The sequence below is a fragment of the Phasianus colchicus genome, chromosome 4, assembly GCF_987193195.1.
Source record: "Phasianus colchicus chromosome 4, bPhaCol1.hap1.1, whole genome shotgun sequence".
NCBI classification, from domain to species: Eukaryota; Metazoa; Chordata; class Aves; order Galliformes; family Phasianidae; genus Phasianus; species Phasianus colchicus.
The window spans coordinates 44,578,747-44,602,514 of NC_143439.1; the positions used below are offsets into that span (position 1 = coordinate 44,578,747).

The following is a 23,768-nucleotide window of genomic DNA, read 5'->3' on the forward strand; positions in this document are numbered from 1 at the left end:
TGTGACAAAATAAAAAATTGAATGAGTTTTCCCAGTTCCCAAATGAATGTCTTCCCTACTGTGCTGTCTCACTTTTCCTCTCTTACCATTGCCTCTCCTTTGTCTGTGAAATCTCCAACTTTTTCTGTGTTCTCAGGCTGTGGCTGAGGAAGGTATAAGTGTGCTTGTTCACTGCTCTGATGGCTGGGATAGAACAGCCCAGGTTTGCTCTGTAGCAAGCCTTTTCTTGGATCCGCATTACAGAACTATGAAGGGATTCATGGTAAGCAGGTTCTCTTTCAGAGAGTAAATGAAAATTTTATGGTATCATTTTAGAGAACATTAAGATGAATTACTTTGTTTCTAATGGAAAATAAAGTTTCCTTAAGTATGCCTTTTCAGCTGGGTACACATCTATTTTTTTCTCCCCTAACCTTGACCAAAAAACTTTCTTGAAGCCCTAAGGGTGGTGGTTTTTTTTTGTTTTGTTTTTGTTTTTTTGTGCAAGCAAGAGTTTGTATTTATTTTCAGGCATTGTGAAGTTGTGAGTCTCAAAATTGTGTGCTCCCTAGATTGAAATGAACGAGCTTGTTGAAAAATATGTTTCTTTTCAAAGCCAACCAGCACTAGTCGTTAAAGTAATGGGCACATATTAAAAAGAGGTTTGAAACATTGGTAGGTTCTATTTTTAGAAAATGATGAATTAAACTAATTTAAGTTGTGCTGAAATACTAGCATCCTATCTGCATCTTTCTCTTGAGCTGGCAGTGGTGCACATTGTTTGTTATTTTTTTGCTTACTATAAAAATCACTTGAAATTCCAATACTGCTTGCTTACATCAGATCTGGCTCGTCGCTTTTCTGCTTATTCTGAAAATTACCTGGGATTCTAATACTGCTTGTTTATACCATTCTTCTGCCTGCTTCAACATGTGCTCCACTACATTGAAGGCAATATTCTCATTTTAGGTTTTAATTGAAAAAGACTGGGTTTCCTTTGGTCACAAATTTAACCACAGGTAAGGCCATGCAAAGGTTTTTCTCTCTATATATATTTTATGTTGTCATTATCCACTGCCATTCCATTACTTGTTGTCATTCAAAGCATATCAACAAAATGCCCTGAGCATATCACCACGTTTTCTCCCACTATATAATTTAGCTACCTGGAAAAATTGAAGTGAAATATTTTCACATTTTTTTCGTATATTTTTATATATGCACTCAAAGATTGCTGTTGGGAATACTGAGTGCTGGCCTTGCAGTTGCTACGTGCAATGAGAGATGCAAGTGAGAGAAAAATATGTGGTTTGTAAAATGCCTTTGGAACCCAGCAGATCTTTCAGCAATGCCAAGACTTCCCATTTCAGGAAAGCATCCATCTTCCAGGGTAGTATTAATAGATAACTCATGGACATGCCTACAACAAAGATATACTTTTCCTATTATGCTTTTTTCTCTGTAACATTAATGTAACAGTAGCATTTGTTCAGAAATGTCCAAATATTTATGACTTTTGGATTTCCTTTACCTGACAAATTATCTTGGGCATCTGTAACATAATACTGATTGATATGAGTAAATTTATCTTGTAATTAAAAACAAAACAAATTTTTAGGAAATCTGTGCAATGCTACAACACCTGTGAAATTCCAGCAGGAGAAATAGAGGTTTCAATTTTAGATGTTGATGGATTTTCACTACATTGGCACATATGTGTCATGTTTTTGTATACACACACAGACACACACTATATATGTACTAGACAAACAGAATAATTAAAAATACTCCTTCCTATTAGAAGGACTTATGAAATACTGTTTTACTTCTGTGTTTTATATTTCAGACTTCTGTTCTTCAAGGTCCCCTACAGCAAGTTGTTCCAACAGTTTTACGGATAGAAAGTTTCCTGTTCACTTGATAGATAGAGTGGCACATAAATAATTTCCCACTTTCTAAAAATGTCACTAAGAGAGGGCAGCCTTAAACTATTTCCTGCCAAAGTTATTCATTTCATCTCCTGCTCTGTTTTCTGGGCCTGGCAGTGATCTACCATTGAGAGGCTGTCCAGGATAGCTCGCTGAAGTTGCTGCAGTCATTCTTAGGATCACTTCTGTTACTGTACCTCTACTGTCTAGTAATAAGGTTGAAACATAGCTATGCAGCAGCCAGCTGTAACTAGCTGTGAGGCAACAAGATACCTGTAAAGATCTTTTGTTCCTATTTGATAAGTTCTGCTTTCCTTCTACTTCACGAGTCTTGCATCATTTTTGTAAGTAAAAATATACTTGTGTTTGAGATTTTAGAAATTAATAGCTACAATATACATGTATGCTGAAAATGAGAGTTTTGTTTTCACTAGCATTAATTCAGTTTTCCTAGAGGATTTGAGGTTATAACTGAATGTTTCTTGTCTTGCTTTAGGTATGGCAATTTAGACGGAGATCCAAAGGAGATATCCCCTGTTATTGACCAGTTCATTGAGTGTGTCTGGCAGCTAATGGAACAGTTTCCTTGTGCCTTTGAGTTCAATGAGAGATTCCTGATCCACATACAGCACCATGTCTATTCCTGCCAGTTTGGTAATTTCCTGTGTAACAGCCAGAAGGAGAGACGAGAGCTGAAGTAAGAAGCCTTTTCTTTAGTCCTTTATTTTTTGTCAACGTCTGTGGGTATTACTGTATTGAAGCTGTGCAGGCTTTCATACAGCTCAAGGTGCAGCATATTATTCTTGGTTGTCATCTTCTACTGACACAGTTTAATATCGAAAGAGTTGATCCTCTGCAGTGGGACTCTGCTGTGACTATAATCCATGGTGTGCAGAACAGGGATTAGTGAGAGAACTGATGAGAGAGCATTAGGTCTTTAACCACTGCATTAACAATATACAAGGCAACTGTCCACGCAGCTTTGAAGAAATCAGAAGATGATTTTAAACCTGGCTAAGTTCTCAGTTTAAGAGTCACTGTTCTTCTGTGTTCTAACCTGTATATGGATACTACATGCTTCCTGGCCAACACTCAACTCTGCCATCATATGGCATAGGTTGTGTCAATAACCCAGCCTTTGTGATCCACATAAAAAGTGTTGAACCTTAAAAAGAAGCAGAAAGTCTCTTTGCCTGACAGAATCATGATCCTCCCACATCATTTTGTGAAGATTATTTTTGTAAAGATTATTTTGTGTAGCAACTGTCAGTGCCAGGTGATGTGATTACAAGCCCTAACATGGCTGAATTTAACTCAGGGTAGGGATAACAAATGACTACTCAGCCTCTGCAGCCAGTTAGCATTCGTACAGATATCAGGCTTATCAAGTGTACATGACCAGCATGAGTTATAAATGACTCCCTCCAGTTTCACCAAAGCCTCCCTATACTTGTAACTTACATCTAATTCTGCTAAGGAAGTATAAAGCTGACTACAAACAGAGCACTGGAATGCCTTAACAGAGCTTTATCAATACCTGAAGCATACTAGACATGTTTATATACTTGACTATATTTTTTCAGAATCCAAGAACGAACATATTCATTGTGGGCTCACTTGTGGAAAAATCGTGCAGATTACCTGAATCCTTTGTACAGACCAGACCACAGTCAAACCTGGGGGACCCTGCACCCACAGATGGCTCCCTGCAACTTCTTGTACAAGTAGGTAATATTCCCTGCCTTTGAGAATTGTCAAGGAACAGACTCCTTGCATATTTGCTGCATTCCACCCTGGAGATTTCTTCAGCACTTTTTTTTTTTTTTTAATTTTAAGAGAGGAATATCCCAATAAGTTATCTCCAATAACTGCTCCGCACAACACACCCTGTGATTACAGTCACTAAAGCATCTCAGTATTTAGAAGGAACTGAGGAGATCACATGAAGTCTGGTTATGAGAATTAGAGCTCAAGGGGCTCTCAGGCTGCTTGCTATTTATGGGGTAAGATGATTGGCTCATAGTCATAGCATTTAGCAGGACATCAGTCCTAAGCTAGGCTGTGGGCATAACAGCCAAGCCAAAGGAGGAGACTAAAGGAGGGGGGGGAGCACACTGTCACAGATGTGTTAGTACAGAACATAATGTGTTTGTATTTTTGATTCCATTAGAAAATGTATGGAGACTGAATTCAGGTTCAGATGTGATGTCTCTCTTCCTTGCATGCTCATAGTCAACCAACACCTTTGCAGCATTCCACAGCAGAGTATTAGTCTGAAAAGAAGCTTAAGATTAGAGCTATATTGATAGTTGTGTGTCCTAATTTTGTGGTTACTCACATCTTCCACTGAGAAGCAGTTATTTCAGTTCTGCTACCATCAATGTTTTCTAAATTTAAATTTGTTTAAACTTCTTCCATTTGCAATCATTTTTGCAATCATAATTTGATACAGTTTAATTGCTAAACCAAGCATTCGGACAAAAACAAAGGACTTTTTCCATGTTGTCATTATACTGAAATATCAAGTAAAACCTGTTGTGTATACTGTTAAGATTTTTTTCAGAATTTAACAATGCCTACTAAGTTTTGCAGTGCTGGTGTTGGCATCCTGACTCAAGTAATTAATAGTTCGACTAATCTTAACATAAGGAGAACTTGATTAGAAATACACAAAAAAGGTGACTTAAGTAAAACCAATTAGCTTGTTTTCTAATAGCAAGTAAAATCACTTGCTAAAATAAACATCCTAGGTGACAGGAACTGTATTTTTTCATGTCTGCTGTCCCAGGTCATAGCCATTTTAAAACAGTTTAAAAATAGCCATTAATCTTATTCTTTGATACAGTGAGATTTATAAAAGAAATACTGATACTCCACTGGATGAGTAATCCAGTTGATTTTAATTGAATTACTTGGTTGCGTGACGATTTCCAAACATGAGCTATCATATGATAAACTTAGGGGAGAATCTGACTTAGATACTGTACTCAATAGCTTCTTGACTGCTGCATCCAAGGGCAGCTCTCTTAGTTACTTAACCTGTCTAGTGAACTATTTACACTTGCAAAGTCAGGTTCTGGCCACGTGCTCTGAGGAAAACAGAAGAGTACTATAGCAAGCTACAGACTTGAGTTTGAGTTCTTTTCTCAGGATGAAAACCAGCTCAATGCTCCAAAGTGCATACAATGTAAATAGAAGAAAGTACTGTAGCAAAAGTTTGCATTACTCTTGGAAGATACTTGTTCCGCTGTGCCATTGCTTATCCATGATGACAAGAATTGCTGAAAGCCTGAATCAGTGAGCCACCCAAAGCTGTGACCTAAGTCATTCACCTTTCTCTCTGTTGTGTATAAGAAGTGGTTCAAGCTCTGTCCACTGATTTGCATCTTCAGCATAGACCTAATGTAAATGAACCACAAACCTTACCAAATTAAATATTTAATGAATGTATGCAACATGTGTACGCACTCCAACAACAGCTGGGAAAAAAAGGCTGAAAAAAAGGTATGTACTTAAGTCTTCTGAGGCCACCTCACAAAATTACTGATCTCCCCATCAATTTCAGATTCTGGAGTGGTATGTACAACCGCTTTGAAAAAGGGCTGCATCCTCGACAGTCAGTCATTGATTATCTGATGGCAGTGAAGGAGGAGACTCAACAGCTGGAAGAAGAACTGGCAGTCTTAGGAGAGGTAATAAGCACTTATTAAAAACTGGACATTCAGAGCTAATGGTAAACAAAACCCAATTCCACATGTGGAAGAGTCTCCTACATGCCTTATCCATTTCTGCCATGAGGATGTCCAGCCATTGTCTACGTCCTCACATAAATTGCTAGGAATGATTTGCTTTTGGCATCCATAAGACAAAAAGGTGGACTTCTTTCTCTAAGGAATAAAAAAATCATGTGCTGGTGCACAAATACTATTCCTGAAACACATTTTATGTCATTCAGTAACTCAGTTCCACATACTTCACAAATAGGTTTATAGGGTGCCACTTGGATTGGGCCCTTAACTTAATTTCTTTTTCTTTGTTTTTCAAAAGGTAAAGACACTTAAAAGGAAAACTGAGTCCCAAATGTGTGCATGTAATATATACTCTCTCTTTTATTTCAGAGATTGGCAAATCTTCAAAAATTGCAATTAAATGGTAATAAAGTCAAGAGTAAGCAGCAAGACCGAAGCAAGGAGTTAGTGCTTTCTGCTTCCAACAACAGCTTAGCTAACACTCCCCAAGAGTACAGCAATGATCTGAAATCATTCCCATCCCGGAGCCCTTCACAAGGGGATGAAGAAGATTCAGCCTTGATTTTGACGCAGGACAACCTGAAAAGCTCTGATCCTGACCTCTCAGCTAACAGTGACCAAGAGTCTGGTGTGGAGGACTTAAGTTGTAGGTCCCCAAGTGCAGGTGGCTGTTTGCCTAGTGAAGACAGTGGCAAGGATTCAGATGAAGCTGTATGCCTGGCAGTCTGAAATGCCTTCACAGCAGCAAGGATCAAGATGCAGCTGAGTCCTTCATGGTCTGGAGCGACAACTTTGATTCAGATGAAGAATGGGAATTGTCTGTGGCCTGAAGAAATAATCCAAAGAAAGGGAACTGTGCAATTATGTAAGTAAAGATTTAGCAGAACAAGCCATTATTAAAGACATAATGCTAATAAATGGTAATCTCTGATGTTATGAGTACTTATTTAAGCCGATGTGGTATTTCTTTTCACTTTATCAATGCTGCACATAACTATTCCTTACTCTGTACATTTCCATAATTATTTATTGTACAAATTAATAGTTATTCTCCAGAAACACAAAATTCCAAAGTACTTTATGTATGGACAACGCTGAAGGTTCATTAGCACTAGGCTTACTGGTGTATTAGTCAAAACTTATTTTTTTGTAGGTTTTTTTTGCCTTTAGACATACCATATACTCCTTTCTTTTCCTATGAGCAGTGTTGTTTGTTTGTTTGTTTTTTGAACTCCAACAACTATTTTCCATTTTCTCCTACTACCGTCCTTTAGGGCAATGTAAACCCAGCAAATGAACATGCATGCTGAAGGGGACAAATGCAGTATTGAGCCCAAAGAAAGATTCTTTACTAAGCTGCAGCTGCTGCATGTGACTGCATCCCATTTGTACTTGATTCTGTGTTGAAAGTTCAGAAGTTTCTGTGAGCAAAACTTCAACAATACTTGTAACAGTCTTTATGGCAAAGAGTTCCTTTAAAATGAACAATGTTAGGCCGTAAAATTCTGAACGTAATAAAAATCCTGTCTATTTTGACTCCTAATCATCAGTGTGATTTCAGTGGGAGTAAGACACATGTACTGCACAGGTGATGAGGAGTCCAAACTCACTCATAAAAGTCATTTATGAAAGCTCTAAATTCAGAATTAAAAATTATTGCCATACGATAATTCCTATGAAGAACATTTCTTCCAAATTTTGTTTAAAATACAAAACCAAGGTGTTTTTATCTGCACACAATTTTTCTCTTTTTAGCATTTGCCAACCTCAAAAGAGCATAGTAATGCAATTTAAGAAAATGACTAATTTAAAGAATTGTTTTTTCTTTTCTAATATTAAAGATGGAGTGGAACAGCACAATGGAAAATAAAATTTCAAGTTTGGTTTAATAATTTTCAACAGTAAGTACAATAGTTTTCATAATCACAGATATGGAAGTAAGCCACTTAGGATGTTTTGAAACACACTGAAAGGCCTCCACATCAAGCTGTAGTGCTTCCAAGTCTTTTTTTTTTTTTTTTTCCTTCCCTCCTTAATAGGAAGGAATTAAAAATATAATTCTTGTGTCTGCTCTTACTGGCTTGGAGGCAATGATGTGGTATTGAGCTCCAGTAAAGCAAAGCATGATAGTAATGTAAGTTTACTTTGATTGCACTTTGTATTTCTCCTTGAAGTACAGATTTACAGGCTGAATTATATAAATATACCTCAATTTAGAATTTTAGATTTTATTAGTCCAGTTGCTTTTGTGGGATGTCTTTTCATTTTGTTCTAAGAACTTCTTATTAAAAATGAGTAGCTAAAATTCAGTATTATTAATATCCTAAGGAAGTTACTGTCTTTGAACAAATAATTCAGTTCTTAACAGCGAGATTTATCTTACTGCTGTGCTGGGAAGGCCAAGCCTCAGTTTGATAAATCACTGTCACTCAATTAAAAATAGGGCTATGATAAATTACATGCTGCTGAAAATCTTCAGCCTTCTGGTTTTTAATCTCCATGGCTTTTTATTAAACGAATATCCTGATTTTAATTGTACTTTTAAAAATGTTTCATATTTTGAACGTAGCCTGTCAAATGTACGGTATTAAAAGAAGTTTTGAATGGGTTTTCTCGAAGTAAAGAAACATGCTGTGAAGTCAGCATTGAAAACAAAATATGTACAACTATTCTTCCTAAAAATGAGTTTGAGAGTGGGTGATATTATTTCACATCTTTAAAATGTAGAATTGTATATCATGGTATTGTATTGTATTGTATTAGATGTGCCTAGAAACAAACGCAGAACAGGAATATATGCAAACTCAAAGTACTATCTTTATGTTGCTTATGCAATTTCTTGTAACTAGCTTTACACTGAAATATTGACATACTAACATTTTAAATGAAGTTTCTGCTTAGCAGTCTGCTGTGATGTGTCTTTGAATCCTTGAATTTTGCATTACTTACTATTGTTTTCATTGCAATGTTATGTATTTGTGACATTATTAGTGCTGAGAAACAATTCCAAATAAATATGTAGGTCATGAACAGATGGTTACTTCATAATCCTGGATGAAATTAAGGTAGCTTTTTCTTCTTCACACTTGAATCAAGTTGTTTAAGCTGCTATCAATTGACTTGAGTTTATTACATGGGAATCTGTTTTTTTAAATTTTTCTAGGGAATGCAGAATACAAAGGATGTGAAAACCACTCTATGAACAACTTTATTTTTTTGGAGCCTTGCAGGGATCCTCCCTCTGTTGCAAATTTTTCCAAATTTGGCGTAAGTCCTCCGTAATTTGTAATAGGACACACACGAACATAACAAACAGCTGGGAAGAAGGGATTAGAAGAGCATTATAGGTTTCTGCAGTGTAATTTTAGCCTCATTTCATGGTGTTCTTTAGTAGGAAAATATGTATCTAAAGGACACTGACATTAACAGGATCAAACGGTGAATCAAATAAATGATCTCTGGCTGAAGAACCAAATGAAAAAGTATTGACCAGCTGCTTCAACACAACAACAACAAAGGTAGTAAATTGGTAATTGATTCTGAGAAGTTGAGAAATAAAATGAAAAAAGTTGGAGAGGGCAGCCTAGAGAAGAAGGATCTTGCCAAAAGCAATGAACAAGGAGGAAAACTCTTCATAAAATTAAGTGAGGCGGCAAACTACGTTCTTGGAAGTTACAGTAAGTTTATGTAGCATAGATGTTTGGCAATACAAATAATACAATAATTAAAAGAGCAATAACAAAGAGGTGGCCTTTGCCTAAAAGATAAGGATTTCAGCTGGAGTACAGCAAACCTGTATTGAGAAAAGCCAGAAGCATTGCCAGAGAACTGGGAGATAGAAAAGAATATTAAAATAAGCATTTAACTTACATTATTTAGACTGGTACCAATAAGGCACCAGAAGCCAGCAAATAATACTGTTTTAAAGTTTAGTGGTTTTCTAATATAAAGCATTCTGTAAAAGAATCTAACTAGACTTTATTAGTTCACTAAAACCAGTGACTGAACTGAAGCAAGGACTTGTTTTTAAGTCTACGGGTTGCAAAGTATTCTGAACAATGCCCTGTTCTCAACAACTGAAAATTTCAGTTCCTTTCTTACTGTGTTACAGTACTCACTTATTACTGGTACACAGGCTTTCTTTGTAGCTTATTACTATATTTGATCTCTAGGGCTATCTGACCAAGCCAAAACATGTAAAAAAGCTTGAACTAGAACTGCAATATGGGTTTTCAAAACCCATTTTAATGAAGAAGGCTCCAGGAATTACTGCAGTTCAAAGAGTTAAACAGGAAAAGCTCAAAACACTGCATACAAAGAATGGAAATTTGCCTTTTTGAGTAGTTTCTGCACCACTGGTTTCCAGCCAACATCTGAAATGCACAACTCTATCCATAATTTAAGACAATTACCAAATTTGTCAAAAATCCCAAAGCCTTTATTTGTAAGTTTAACACAGTACAGTATTTATTATTCAGAGTAATGTACACAATAAGGCTGTAATAGCTAACTTTAACTGTGTTGCCTGTGTTTTATTTCAGCTTTCTCCTCTTAAGAGACCATTCCTAGTCTTCAGTGAGAGTAATAAGAACTCAGTCAGAAACAAGGTTCAAAGTGGCAAAGCTGCAGCAGTATGTACAGAGCAAAAAAGACAGTTAAAGATTAGATATTACTTAGAACTAATTTATACAGTCTTTTGCTTGTAGCATTGGTTAGCATAGCTGTATATATTTGACAGTCCCTGTCTTTCAGAAGGGTTTAGCATGTAAAATAAGCTAGGAAAGCTTTCTTCTATAATTCCCAATAGAATGTATCACTAACAGCAGTTGTATGCAATTTCCCCCTAAAAGGAAACCTAATTGATTTCAGACTTATTTTAAATTTCTCTGGTCTGCAATACCATCGAGTTACAATTGCTATATGGAGCAATCACTTCTGGATTTAAGTAGTCTCTTGCCAAGAGGACTAAAATCAACTACAGAAAAATAAAAAACAGGAAAACATTTTGTAGTGAGATCAGATACTCTAGCAGGCACAACCAGGCTCAATTAGCAGTTACAAAACAGAATGGGCTATCGATCCCACCCCAAACTACTGCAACACCAAAAACACCAAAGTCACCTCCTTACTTTCACACTTCTTACTCAGTTATTTCACTCTTCCATTTGGCAAACACCTCACTACAGATGTGACACAGGGGAAGGTCTTCAGAAACAGGTCACTGGATGCAAGCTATTACTCCAGACTGCTGAACACATTTCAAGAGATTGTAGGGTATGCATCTAACAGCAGTTTCAATCCTCTTACACTTCATAGGGAAGTGCTTAAAGTTCGATTTACAAATATACCTCACATTTCTGCAAAATAAGGTAAGGAATGTGCTACTATGAACTATCAGCATGCTACATGCCAGTTACCTCTGACAGAGTAATAATTGGTGTTTTATTATGTGTTCTGGTGACATTAAGAAGGCTAGCTTTAAGGAAAAGTGTTTGCATTGGCACAACTAGTATTGAACTAAAAGAACAACAAAAGAAAATAAAAAGCAACAACACTGGCAAAGACAGCAGCAGACTGGCATATCCTGTAAGAGCCAGAAGCAGGCTGGCCATTCCTATTTTATTTTACAGGATATCTGTAATTGACTAAGTATACCATTGATGGATTCAGGGTGTTAAATGCTTAAAAAAAATAAAATCTTAAAAATAGAAACAACACTATGAGAGAGAAAATAAAAAGGGAGAAAACAACTTCAGATTTCCACATTCCTGGAAAAGAAACACTGTATGAAGAACTTGCATGGAACACTGACATTTTAGATTCTCCTTCACTACCATCAGAAGGACTCTGTGGGGAAACCCTACATTTCTAAGTGTGATCTCCTGGAAAACACAACTAACCTAAGAGAAAAGGCTCAAGCGTGGAAAACTCTTACTAGTTTGAGAAGCAAATTCTCTGAAAGTGACCTGGCTGGAGAGTTCACTCACTACAGAAGAGCACCATATTATGTAACATTTAACAGAAGGCAGCAATTCCATAGGATTATAAAACGTGCAAGGAAAACAGTTGTCTAACTGAGGGAGAGCTGCAGAAATCACGTTACTGTGTCCAGAGCCTCCTGAAAACCTTTCATGCAAGCTTGTGTTGAATTAGGACTTTAGTTATCAAATTAGCAGAAGTACTATACCAATATAAAAAGCACTATTATGCACAGTCAGTGGAATTTATCTTTTAAGATATTCTGTACATTATTGCTTAATCAGTGGCACTTACAATTAATTTTTTCTTCAGGCACCTATGTATCTTTTTTGATTTGGACCACAGTTGTATTTTTCTTGGGATAGCCAATCTCAGAATTTGGGCCAGCTTTACAAAAAACAACCACCACCTCATCAAACAGCAGTAATATATTTGCCATGAAAGGCAGTAGCTTAAGACAGACAACGACAATACTGTGAAGTACAACAGGACTGATATTAATGTCCCATTTGAAGATTCACTAGCCTGTGGTACTGAATTCTTGCAATTAAGCTTGTTGATTTTTCTTAACTTCAAATTTATTCATTTTTCTCCAGTTCCAAAGAAATATCCTGTCCCATTTTGCCAGTATTGAGTTTAGGACTGATAGTGATACAGAAAAGTACTCTCCCGAACCAACCTTCCAACCTTAATGACTCTATGACCTGCTTTAGAATAAGACTTGAATCTGTGATGCTTTGTGGCACTACCTAGGTAAAATAGAACAATGTCTTAGTTAAGAGGGTTGTTTCCAAACTGTTTCCTGATAAGGAAGAAGCAGGCTCCCTGACAAATTACTTATTCAGTTTTTTACCATATTTCTCTTCAAGAACAGTACTTCTGTTCTTCTGAAACTTCATCATCTCCACAAAAATTTAATTCACTGACAAGAACAAGATCTTGCCTTTTTTCAAGAGCAAGAGAGAATATACATGCATGTGCTTGGGGGTTGTATTTTTGTCCTACAGAATACTGCATTTACTCCTAGCCATTCTCATCTAATATATGCTTACACTAAAAAAAAGAAACAAACAAGTTGTCTAACCTGAGACAAGATTCAGTGATTAAAGGGCAGACGTAAGGCTCACTTACAAGTTTATCATTGGCCTTAAGACAACACACAACCTAACTGTAGCCAGATCAGTTCCTTTCTTGCTTAAAAATAAGAGGGTAACTGCAACTTCAAAAGAAATTCAGAATTAAATTTTGTAGTGTCTTTGAGTTCTTCACACACAGTCGCATTGCATGAAACACAAACTAGAAGGTAATCTGACTTGTTTCTCAGTAAGTAAAAACAAACGTGAAAATGAAATTGTTAGATGAAATTGTGTTTAATTACAGTGCTAGGTACCAGGCCACACCTGAAATCAAGTGCATCGGTGCTATTGAGCAACATATCAAATCTACACAGAGATCATTCATTCCATTTTGTTTCCAATATAGTTTGTTCCAACACAACCTTTGCTTAATCCAGATCTGCTTATCCAAATCAGAGTACAGGCTATAATTAGTTTTGTGTTATCACTTAAAAGTAACAAAAATTGTTCTTAAACATTTGGCTTCAAGAAAAGACAGCTTGTGAATTTACTGACTATCTCCAATTACGACCTGTTTCAGTTTCCAAAGCTCTATCACCATTTATTTCAAACTCTTCCACAGATCAAGCCAAATCCATTTAAATTTCAAAATACAAAAGATATGAATTATGCTTTTATAAAAATGTAAAAAGCTAGTCAAAATTACATATTTAGATATTTAATCTTTGAAGAATGGGGTATAGCAGCAGGAACTTAAATATAATAAGAACTATCAACAATAAATACAAGAAATTAGTGCAAAGTTTGCAATAGAAGGATTCTTGAGTACAATGAGAATATAAAGAGACATTCTAATTTGTACAAAAACAGTCCCAGCTCTGTATACAATCTCTTCTATAAATACAACCACATAAGATGAAATGCCTATTTGCAAATAATAGTTATTAAAAAATGTGCTTTACTGGGTTTTTCACTCTTCTGTTGGCAGATGTAGTTTGCAGGAAACCTGTAAAGACAGATTTCCGTAATTAGATATATTAACTCCTCCAGGAATAGTGTCTTAAATTTCAGTGAACAGGTGCAGCACACTTTATTCCCAAGCAAAGCATTATTAAAACTCTAGGCATTACAACAAATCCATTACAGTTAGCAATTTGTGTGTAACAATGTGGTAGATTAAAAAAAAAGTTAATCACAAATATGAAAAAAGCAGTTTACCTATAGCGGAGCATGAAATTGGCTGTGCATTGCTATTGCCTGTTGAAGTTTTTCTTCTTTGGCTCGTCTACAGTGGCAGAGCTGGAAAACAAGAGACAGGAGAGTCAATTCTGAAAGGAATTTTGCACAACACATACTGCAGATTCCCTTTAATGACTTAGCTACTTTACAGGCTCTTTAAGAAGGGAAAGACCTGTGAACCTCCCTTCCAAACTTAAGGCTGAACAACTGTATATACTGATAACATTGTTCCATCCACAATTGCATACATGAAAAACATTTCCTTTATTATGAAATGCATGTATCAGGTACCTTTAAAGAAAGGTACATTATACAGTAAGTTGCACTCATCACTGCATGAGCACTGATTCTGAACCTGCAAGTTACTTGGAGATAGCCATCAAAAGACTTAATTAGTTTAAGAACTTTAATAAACTCAGCATTATGTTATTCATTATAACATGTCACGCTATATCAACTTCCCAAATATAAAATTGCCTATACATCTATGTTCCCTATATCTACAGACATACAGGGAAAACTGGCACAAAAATACCTGCAAGAGCACAGTCAGGGGTCTAGTGGAGGAGATCTTTTCATTCCTGCCTTAAATTTATTGCATCCAGAATGCTGATTCTATTTTAAATAGACTGAAACTTTTTTTTGGAGCTTGCTGAAGCACCCTCTGAATTATAACACTGCTCAAAATCTGTCTTAATTTATTACCTATATTCTGTATATCTCTCAGATTAGAATGACTTGTATTTTATATACCGTTCTCTTTTCCATGAAGCTACTAAGAAAGTCATCTATTTCTGTTTTGCCTTCCAAGAAGTCTTCTGCAATAGTGTCAGATTCCTCTTCAGCTTCATGAGCAGCTACTTTAAGTCTGGCTTGCAGAGCGCTTGGACTGCAACTCTAAGAAAATAAAAACTTCTATTAATACTGCACTGCCCATCTAAATCCACATTTCCAAGTAGAAAAAAAGATAGATGGCTATATAAATATGGGATATGTGAATAATACAGAATCACAGAATCATAAAGGCTAGAAAGGACTTCTAGCTATCTTGTATCCCAACCCCCCTGCAAAACAGACTCTCTAGACCAGGTTGCACAGGTAGGCATCCAGGCTGGATCTTGATCGCCTCCAGAGAAGGAGACTCCACAACCTCTCTGGGCAGCCTGTTCCAGTGCTCCATCACCCTTACCATGAAGAAGTTCTTACACATATTTGTGTGGAACTTCCTATGCTTCAATTTGTGACCATTTCTCCTTGTCCTATCACTGCACAATGCTGAAAGAGTTTGGTCTTGTCCCTTTGCTCCCACAACTAAAGACATGGATCAGATCCCCTCTCAGTCTCCTTTTCTCAAGGCTGAGCAGACTCAGTCTTTCCTCATAAGAGAGATGCTCCAGGTCCTTTATCATCTTTGTGGCCATATGTTTTACTACAAGAAGGTCTAAGTGACCAAATGAATCTCTAAGAAACAGCACCGTGTGGAATTCAATGCCAGAAGCCAGTTCAACAGCAAATGTAACACGATGCACAAAGTAAGCATACACAGTGAACCACAGAATTTAAGTTTCTACAGCAATAGTTTTAATCATTTCAATCAGGTATGGCTTTATAAGTTTGCTATGTTAAATGGGTACAATTAATTAAACGCTTCCTTATAAGTAATTTTACTCTTAAAACTCCATGCCACAGTACTTAAGAGCAGCTCTAAAGGCTCATCATACGCCCTTCCAACTTTGTTTCTACAGTACTGTAAGAAAAACAGCAGTGCAATTTTAACACTATTCTACTCTCAAACTGGTCAGAACTTCCTACCACTTTATTTCATCTTTAATGTGAATCTTGCTCTTTCACATAAAATTACAATCTAATCAGAATATTCTGTTTGGATAAAGATACAAATCAAAACTTAAGTTTAGTGAAGCAATCTTAAGATAAAGAGATTATACCTCACTAAGTTCATGCTGTCTTTGCATCTTTTTTTCAAAGGCTGCTTTCATCTGTGCGAGTTGCTCATACTGAAAGAAAGAAGAAGGAATGTTTTCCCCCTGAAAAAGCAAAATAGTACAACTAACTTCTGAAAAAAATTTTACTGTTCACTTACTTTATCCAACACTGTCTGTCTTTTTGCCTCTAGACTGGGCTCCAGCAACAAATTTTTTTCTGTAAAATAAAGTTGCTATTATTATTATTATTATTATTTTAAAGGATTCATTTCTTAGAATGCAGCCACAAATACTATTTTTTTTGACATCTTACTTGCCAGCTCTTCAATGCTTTTCACTAACTCATCTCTGTCAGTAATGACTTGCTTCAGTTGTGGTAGATTCACAAACTGTTCGAGTAACACTTCCTCTTTTTCATTCATATTGGTCAGCTCTGATATACTACATTCAAACAGAAAGAAAACATATCTGAAGTTAAAAAAATAAGCATTACATGAAGAGTCTTTCATTTCTGTCAGAAGACAGAAGTTTGAGGAATTCACTGGGAACTTTACAGCTTTTTACCCTTTTCTCCTGGATTGCGAGCTCTATTATGCAGCAGAGTGCTTAAAACGTCTGTATTAAGATGTATCCCACATTTCAAGCCTTACTTCAAAGCAGTTTTAATGCTACTGTGGTGGATTGATCTTGGCTGCACTGGCACCTGGCAGCCAACTGCCCCTCACTGTGTTCCTTAGTAGAATGTGGAGAAAAAATAAGATGGAAAAGTGCATGGCTTGAGACAGATACAGGGAGACTACCTAATGATTTCTGTCACAGGCCAAACACACTCAACATGGAAAAAATATTTTAGTCTAATGCCAACTGAGTAAGGCGCTGAGAAACAAAAATAAAAATTTGCTCCTAGGCTCAATTTCACTCTTTTATTCCCAACACACCCCATTACCGCAAGGGAAAAGTGGGTTGCAGTCAGTCCTTAACACTATGCTCTGCAACTCCCTCCTCAACTCAGAAGTAAATGCTCTTTTTTCTGGTGTTGAATCCTGAAGTATTGTTCCCATTCGGAAAACCTTAAAATAGAAGCCCATCTGAACACAAGGCTGGCTCACTTTCTTACTGTACAATTTTGGTAACTGGTTGTTGTCCCATTTATCATTACTACAAAGACATTTCTGTGATATATGCAGAATTATGACCAAAATCACACACAGCAGTAATTGCCTTATAATGACTATGGAAAAATTATTTACCTCAGTTCCAAAAGTTCTGGAAAGGTATCAGGAACATCAGGCATCTTGTAAGTAAATCCGTTCTGGCCAACCTAAATGAAAGTTAAGAAATGATTAGCAGATTTTTGAAGAGTGATTTGTTAGTAGATAACCTGATTAACCCAAAAATGGAGGTGAATGTTCACCAGCAACTAGTAAAACAGGAAAAGTAATAAGCAACTGTAATGCTGTCTCCAAACAGAAAAAGTCTCAACTCAATCATCACAACAAAACACAAAGGAACGTCTGAGGTGGCACATCAAAAAAAAGTCAATTTTGGAGGGGAAAAAAAACCACTGCATTTTGCTAAGTCATTAATTTCATAAGAGTCAAATGACCGAGGAAACACGCAAGAGGAGTATAGCTCGGGGAACTGAAAACAGAGAAAAGAAATTGACATTCTGATTTCCTGCACATGCCCCCTCCTACCCCTCATAAAAAGTTTACAGAGGAAGTGAAAAAAAAAAAAAAATCTGTCTTCAGAGGTAGAAATTTTAATTTCTACAAAACTGGAACTGTGGCTTCCAAGATGAGAGAAGCTTTTGCTTCTAAAGACAGAGTTTTATTATTGCGATGAGTAGAAGACTAAACATTTGGCTATGAAATTCCTTTCTGGAAGGCACTCAAAAAAAAATTCCTCCAGATAGCAGGAGTTTGAGGAATGTGCAAGTTTACATATTCAGATCCATGAACATATTCAGATCCATGAATAGACGCTATTTGAAGCAGAAAAATGTGAAACTCTTCATGTTCTACACATGAAGGCAGGAAATCCTGTATAGAAAAGCACCTCATTTTTTGTATTTAGATTAACAGTCACAGCTGCTGGGGAGAGCGCAGCTCAAAAACTATATTAGCATAATTCCAGGTCACTGAAACTCAAAAAGAAACAGGCTTGGCTTCAAGTTTGTCCTAAAAAACCTTCGTCACAACCAGAATTGCAGTTTTATTTGCCAAGCACCAGCAAAACAATTCTTTGAGTTTTATTCTATGCCATGTGTGCCTTTCAGTGGATTTGTACCCAGTGTCTGATGACAAGAAAAGAGAAGCAGTAAATCTCAATACACAGACCTGAAGCACTATTTCTGCTGTTGGAACAGGTAGTGGCAGATCAGCAATCAAGCCATAAGAGGGAGCAGCAGGCTTTTCTGTAGTGTAGCTTGAAGAAACTGATTCAGAAGCAGGCACGGGTGCCATTGTTCTATTTGTTTCTTGAGGCGGGTATGGAGGAAGAAATGGAAACCCCTGAGGAGCGTATGGAGGCATTCCAGCTGGTTTGCTGTAAAGGCTAAAACCAACAAAAACCATGGCCATCAGCAACTAGCTGCTTAGAACACTTTTCTTACCATTGGTATTATAATTGCCAGACCACAGACAAGACTCACCATTGAATTTTCAAGACCATAAACTTGGCATTTTCTGCTCATATTTACTTCTAACATAAAAAAGACATAGTTGTGTAACAAACATACAACTTTATTGAGCTATTTACTTGTAGAGCAGAAAAAAAAAAAACCACGCACTCTTAATTCTAATAAAACAACTTCTCAAACACTTCTTAAAACATAAATTTAAATTATATGCATCTTAAAATCCTGAGAAATGCATGTTCATTCGTCAGTTCTTGTTTACAACGTAGAATTTAACAGCTTTGACAACACATTTGTAACTACTTTCCAATAACATTAGTTTTTTTTAATTCAGAGCTGCAGCTTCATCTAATCCAAATATCACTGTCAGCCATAAAAAGCACTGTTGTACAGACAAGGCTGTAATGTCTCAGGCTCTGCATATTTAGTGTGATTATTTAAAGCTGTACAGTTACACATGCACAATGGAAAACAACCTCCAAGCCTGGAACATTATGAAAAATACAAAGAAACAACACTCAGATGATGATATAAAGCAAATTCAAGATTTTATCTATTGTAAATATTTGTGCATTTTCAAGAAAAGAGAAGCACATAAAGTTGCATGAGCATATAAATCCAATGAAGTCTACCGTTTCTTTTCAAAATACTTTATGTTGTCAAGCACACACATCAGTTTGTGTAGATGCAGCAGATATATCTCCCCCAGTAAATTTACCACAATATTCCCGCCTTCCTAATATTTGGTTTCATCTTTTTTAAACTAACTTACTTATACACGATTACATATCAGCATCTTTATAGACACTTACTATGGAAATGATGTTGAACTAGGAGCCAGAACCGGTGGATTTTTCCAAAACTCATCCAGTAAACTTTGAATAATTTTTCCAAGATCCGAGTGCATTGTAAACTAGTATTAAAGAAAAAATAATTACTAAAGCTAGATACAGAAGAAAAATTATTCCTGTATTTTAGCAGTTAAAAAATATGAACATTTACTATGTCCACGTGGCAGTTCTGAAAACCATTTCAGAAATGTGTTGTCTATTGTAAATTGCTTACGCACAACCTCCAAATGCTTTAAGTAGCAAAGCCATTCAGAACAGAAACAGAAACTAAAAGTTGGAAGACTTTTTTGCGTATTCCATTGTCAATAGAGAATCAATCAAGTACAAAATTTCTGATGAATAACGAAAACTTATATAACAAGCTATAGTTGAAAAAACCCACAAGATTTACATAAGAGATCAAATGCATAATTAGTTGCATCATTCAGGAAACGTCACTCTAAATAAACAAACAAAACTGGACTCCTCCCCCCAACAACATCGTTGTTGCAAGAACAGCATATGAAAAACCTGCTTATTAGAGCAAAACTTTGATATTCTTCTAACAGGATTAGGATTGAAAAAAGTAGATAGCAGAATAGTCTAAAAACATCTTTCTTACTAATTTGTGATTCAATATAGAAAAACATGAACCGTGCTATCGGCACTAATGAGAAGAGACAGGAACTTTCTAAGCTATCTAAATTTTAACTGTGGAATACTCAACTCATTAATAACAGTAAGAAGAGAATGAACAACAGTATACTGAACAATACTGAATCTCTGTTTTCAAACCAAAAACATTTGAGAAGGATTAGGATCAGCATTAGTCTTTTTAAAAAAACCAAACCAACAGAAGTACTGTCAATAATCTACCACGATGTACAAGAATTGATATTAATATATGTGGAAATATAAACTATACATACATTGTTTATTAATGGACCAGTCACATATACTCCCTGCTTGTCCATTAGATGATGTCTCACGGGTGGGAAAACACTGATGACTGGTTTTTCCTGAGGAAACTGAGGTGGAAGCAAGCTGTAAATACAAGAATAATTGTTACTACACCCCATGAAGTATGCTTTAAGAAGACTTCTTATGCAAAGAAAAAGCAGAGCAATTCACATAACCACACTCTTCTATGAAAACTGTTACGGAGATACACCATGAAGTACATGAGAAGATTATTTAGTTCTGCATCATGGACAGAGCTAGTTTCAGTCAGATAACCAAGACAACTAAGGCAAACTGGAGCAATAGTTTACAATTAGTTATGAGATGGACCTACTTATGTTCCATTACTACTTCTGATGAAAAAATTGTAATTTTTAAATACATGCATTTAGAGATATCCCACCTTACTTACATGTTAATATTAATTGTCAAGTTGTTTACAGTGAATGGCAGTCGATATTCCACATCTTTCTGAATTTCTGCAATGCTGTCAAAAAAGAAATTTTTAGTATCCAATTGATGTTCAGTATGACAGCCTTGGTACCTGTGCTCTAAAAACAGGCAAAACCTCAGACATTTTCTATTTAGTTTGAAAGCCTTTTAAGAATAAAACTGAAAACACTGGAATAAGTTAATATGCTTCAGAATACTATAATGAAACAATGAAAATTAAGAAATGAAAAAACTTCAAACCTCAGCATTATCAGAAACAGTACTAATACAGGCAGAGCAATGGCGATCTGTCAACACTCCCAATTTATTTTACATCCTGTGCACAACAAGGTAATGCCACCTTGCCTACAAATCAGTGTATAAAGCACAAATAACACTGGATGCTTTCTTAATACGATAATAAATTATTTAATAGGTATATTTGTCTGCATACACCAAGTTCTGTGCACTTACACTGATATTTTCAAGAACTTTTACCTGAAGAAAAGCTACTTGCCAAAAATTGAAGGCCCTAATCCAGGGATAATCAAGAGACAGACTCCCTGAAACCATCAAGTGAAGAAACTTCTCACAAAAACTTATGAAACTGAATTCAAATGTTCTCCTTCTGAGAAAAAATCTTTGAAATCAGCTGTGTTAGTAGAAAGGTGATTTCAACATTCAAAACACTCTATGGTTTTATGCATAGCAAGAGTGTTTTGAAAAGGTGGCATCCCAAAGAATGTAGAGAAGGAGATTTTGCTTGGATGCATAATTACCTGACAACATAAACACACCTAGGCTGAGATCTTGCTTTAAAGAAAGGGCAGAAAATCAGCCTCATCTTATAAGCCCTTAGTCAAAACAAAGCTTTCAAGCAGACCAGTTCCTCTGCCACATGTTTCCTGCCTTCAAATGGTTACTAATACACTCTTCTGCCATAAGTTCCCATGTAAGCCGAGGGAACACAGCTGGGATTGGTGATAATGACAGCTGGGTGCTCCTTAAAAGCTTCTTTACACCCAATTTCAGAAACACCCCTACATTCTCTGCCAGATACTCTCTGTACAATTACTTCTCCCCCCTCTCTCCCAAAAAAACCCAACCACCATTATCTGCAAATCTATGTTATTACAGTGTTAGGCATGTTTCCTATCTATTCAAAGCATCATTTGCACATGTAATTCACAACTCCAGCTTTCAGAGCTTCAGTAATAAAGAGAGTAAGTTACAAATCCAGCTACACACCACATGTCCCCCAGCCTGACTTTACCCCTCTCCCAAGAAACTCTGTATCCACTCTCTCTCTGTGATAACTCGTGCTTTCTGAGGAAACTATCAGACATCAGCAGCAAACAAACAGGAGTTGAAGATTCTCCTCTGGTACACCATGCACAGGAATCACCATTCTTCCTTCTTAACTAAGGAGTCTCACTGTAATTTCTCACACATTCCTATCCTTAAGACACTGGTAGGTCAGCATCTTAACAACTAGACACAAGATTGTTTCGAGACAGGTATATAAACGTGCTCCCCTCACTTGCACAGCCTATAGGAAATGGGGAAGGAGAGGAGAAGTGGAAGACAAACAAAAAACAAATGATCTCATTGAGCTGAAACCTTCTTCAAACAAACTCTTCAACCAATAAACTGAATCATCTCTTTCCCAAGTGGAAATGGGTGCACATGAAAAACTACACATTCTTAATTTTGGCTAACACAGCAAATACAAGAAAACTGTTTTGTTTGTTCTTTTTTTTTTTTTTTTTAATAACAATAACTTTAGGTGAGCTTCTCTGTACTCCAACAAAAAGGGCAGGAATATAGGGTTCAGTAAGGCTGGCCCAACAAAAACATCTAGTTCAGTAAGGTGCTGCATACCCTGAGAGAAAACTTCTTAGAGTGAGCCACTTTTCCAAAATATTTGTGAAACTGGCTCTGAACACACTTAAGTTCAAGCAAACAACAGCAATAAGCAATATTTTCATACTTGTGCTTCCTGTGTGCTCACAGTAGGAGCTGTCTGCACCTAGTAAGTGCAACCACAACCAGTTGCTCTTTCACTCTTGGTGTCAGCTGAACACAACACAAAACATTCTCCTTCTTCCTCACAGGCTGTTTTTGGAGATCGCAACCATTTCAGTGGGACTGGCTTCCTCAGAAGCTCAGTGACTGCTTACTTGCTCACTGAAAACATAACCGAAGAGATAAGAAGTGTGGATATCTTTGTAAAAGGAGACGAGCACAGTTAGCAGATTAAGAACATGTGAAACTGATTAGCAGTTCTGCCATCAGAAATCTCTCAGAATGAAGAAAAGTCTATTGCTGTAAAATTGTGGCTGCTGAACAGGAGAAATCCCTGCCTACATCTGCAGTGAGCATCCAGGGAAAGCAAGCCTCTCGTACAGCCCGTTCTCAACGAAGAAAAGCTGTGCCTCAGCAGGGCCAGCAGGGCTGCCGTGCTGCTGCTGCTTGAGTGACAGAACCTTTACACCGGATGTTTTATCCTTCGCTTTCAACAAACACGCTCTTCTAACCCGTTCCAGGAAGCTCCCCCCGCCTCCCGGCCGCGTCCCGCAGAGGCGCTCCGCTCTCCCGCCCCGGGCAGGCCGAGTGCCGGCAGGACCCGTCAGGGCTTCACACGGACGGGTCCGATCTCGGCCCGATCGCGGCCCGGGGCCGGCGGGAGGACCCTCCGGGGCGAGGTCACGCCCAGGCCCAGATGGGGCGCCCGACCCGGCCGCGGCCACTCACGAGGCGTGCGCACCGCGCAGGGACTCGATCTGCCGCTGCTTCTGCTGCTGGAGACTGGTGAGGGCGGGCAGCGGCGAGGCGGACGAGGAGGCACCGCCGCCCTTACCGAGAGGAAACAGCCAGTTCATGGCCGCGCCGCGGCCCGACGGGCGGCCGGACACCGGCGGAACCTCGGCAGGGCCTCCTCGCGCGCACGCGCGCCTCGCCACCGCCTCCCCTCGCCCTACTTCCGCGGCCGCGCGCCAGTCGCGTCATCGCCGC

At 37.4% G+C, this 23,768-nt stretch overlaps 2 protein-coding genes across 6 annotated transcripts in view; one reads left to right on the plus strand and one right to left on the minus strand.

The window, feature by feature from the left end:
• The window catches only part of MTMR7 (myotubularin related protein 7), a 40,359-nt gene extending 33,974 nt beyond the window's left edge, over positions 1-6,385 (plus strand). Inside the window, exons 9-14 of one of the 2 annotated variants that reach the window (XM_090139382.1) lie at positions 137-262; positions 949-998; positions 2,404-2,604; positions 3,491-3,631; positions 5,473-5,599; positions 6,026-6,385. In XM_090139382.1, the coding sequence (XP_089995508.1) occupies positions 137-262; positions 949-998; positions 2,404-2,604; positions 3,491-3,631; positions 5,473-5,599; positions 6,026-6,385 (1,005 nt within the window). The remainder of the gene's footprint in view (positions 1-136; positions 263-948; positions 999-2,403; positions 2,605-3,490; positions 3,632-5,472; positions 5,600-6,025) is intronic. The other variant, XM_090139383.1, reaches the window with a different exon arrangement.
• Positions 6,386-6,393: 8 nt separating this feature from the next.
• On the minus strand, positions 6,394-23,757 carry VPS37A (VPS37A subunit of ESCRT-I). Of its 4 annotated transcripts, none has more exons than XM_090139385.1 (12): positions 23,508-23,757; positions 20,734-20,808; positions 20,291-20,405; positions 19,344-19,444; positions 18,233-18,449; positions 17,144-17,214; positions 16,207-16,334; positions 16,052-16,110; positions 15,897-15,965; positions 14,704-14,847; positions 13,930-14,010; positions 6,394-6,482 (listed from the first exon to the last, which is right to left on the minus strand). In XM_090139385.1, exons 1-11 carry the CDS (start codon positions 23,633-23,635, stop codon positions 13,930-13,932), a joined length of 1,188 nt encoding a protein of 395 aa, XP_089995511.1. In that variant the 5' UTR covers positions 23,636-23,757; the 3' UTR covers positions 6,394-6,482. The 4 variants fall into 4 exon arrangements, with proteins under 4 accessions (XP_089995511.1, XP_031444498.1, XP_089995512.1 ...); XM_031588638.2 differs by lacking the exon at positions 6,394-6,482 and adding an exon at positions 12,987-13,717; XM_090139386.1 differs by lacking the exon at positions 6,394-6,482 and adding an exon at positions 12,987-13,717 and having other exon boundaries at positions 20,734-20,800; positions 23,508-23,630.
• Positions 23,758-23,768: the final 11 nt, after the last annotated feature.

Excerpts from the sequence above, each read along its gene's own strand:
- VPS37A (XM_090139385.1), bottom strand. The coding sequence starts at position 23,635 with ATGAACTGGCTGTTTCCTCTCGGTAAGGGCGGCGGTGCCTCCTCGTCC. Across the intron at positions 19,445-20,290 it reads CTGGTCCATTAATAAACAAT|TTTACAATGCACTCGGATCT; the intron begins GTATGTATAGTT and ends CTTTAATACTAG. Across the intron at positions 16,335-17,143 it reads CCAGAACTTTTGGAACTGAG|TATATCAGAGCTGACCAATA; the intron begins GTAAATAATTTT and ends GTTTGAATGTAG.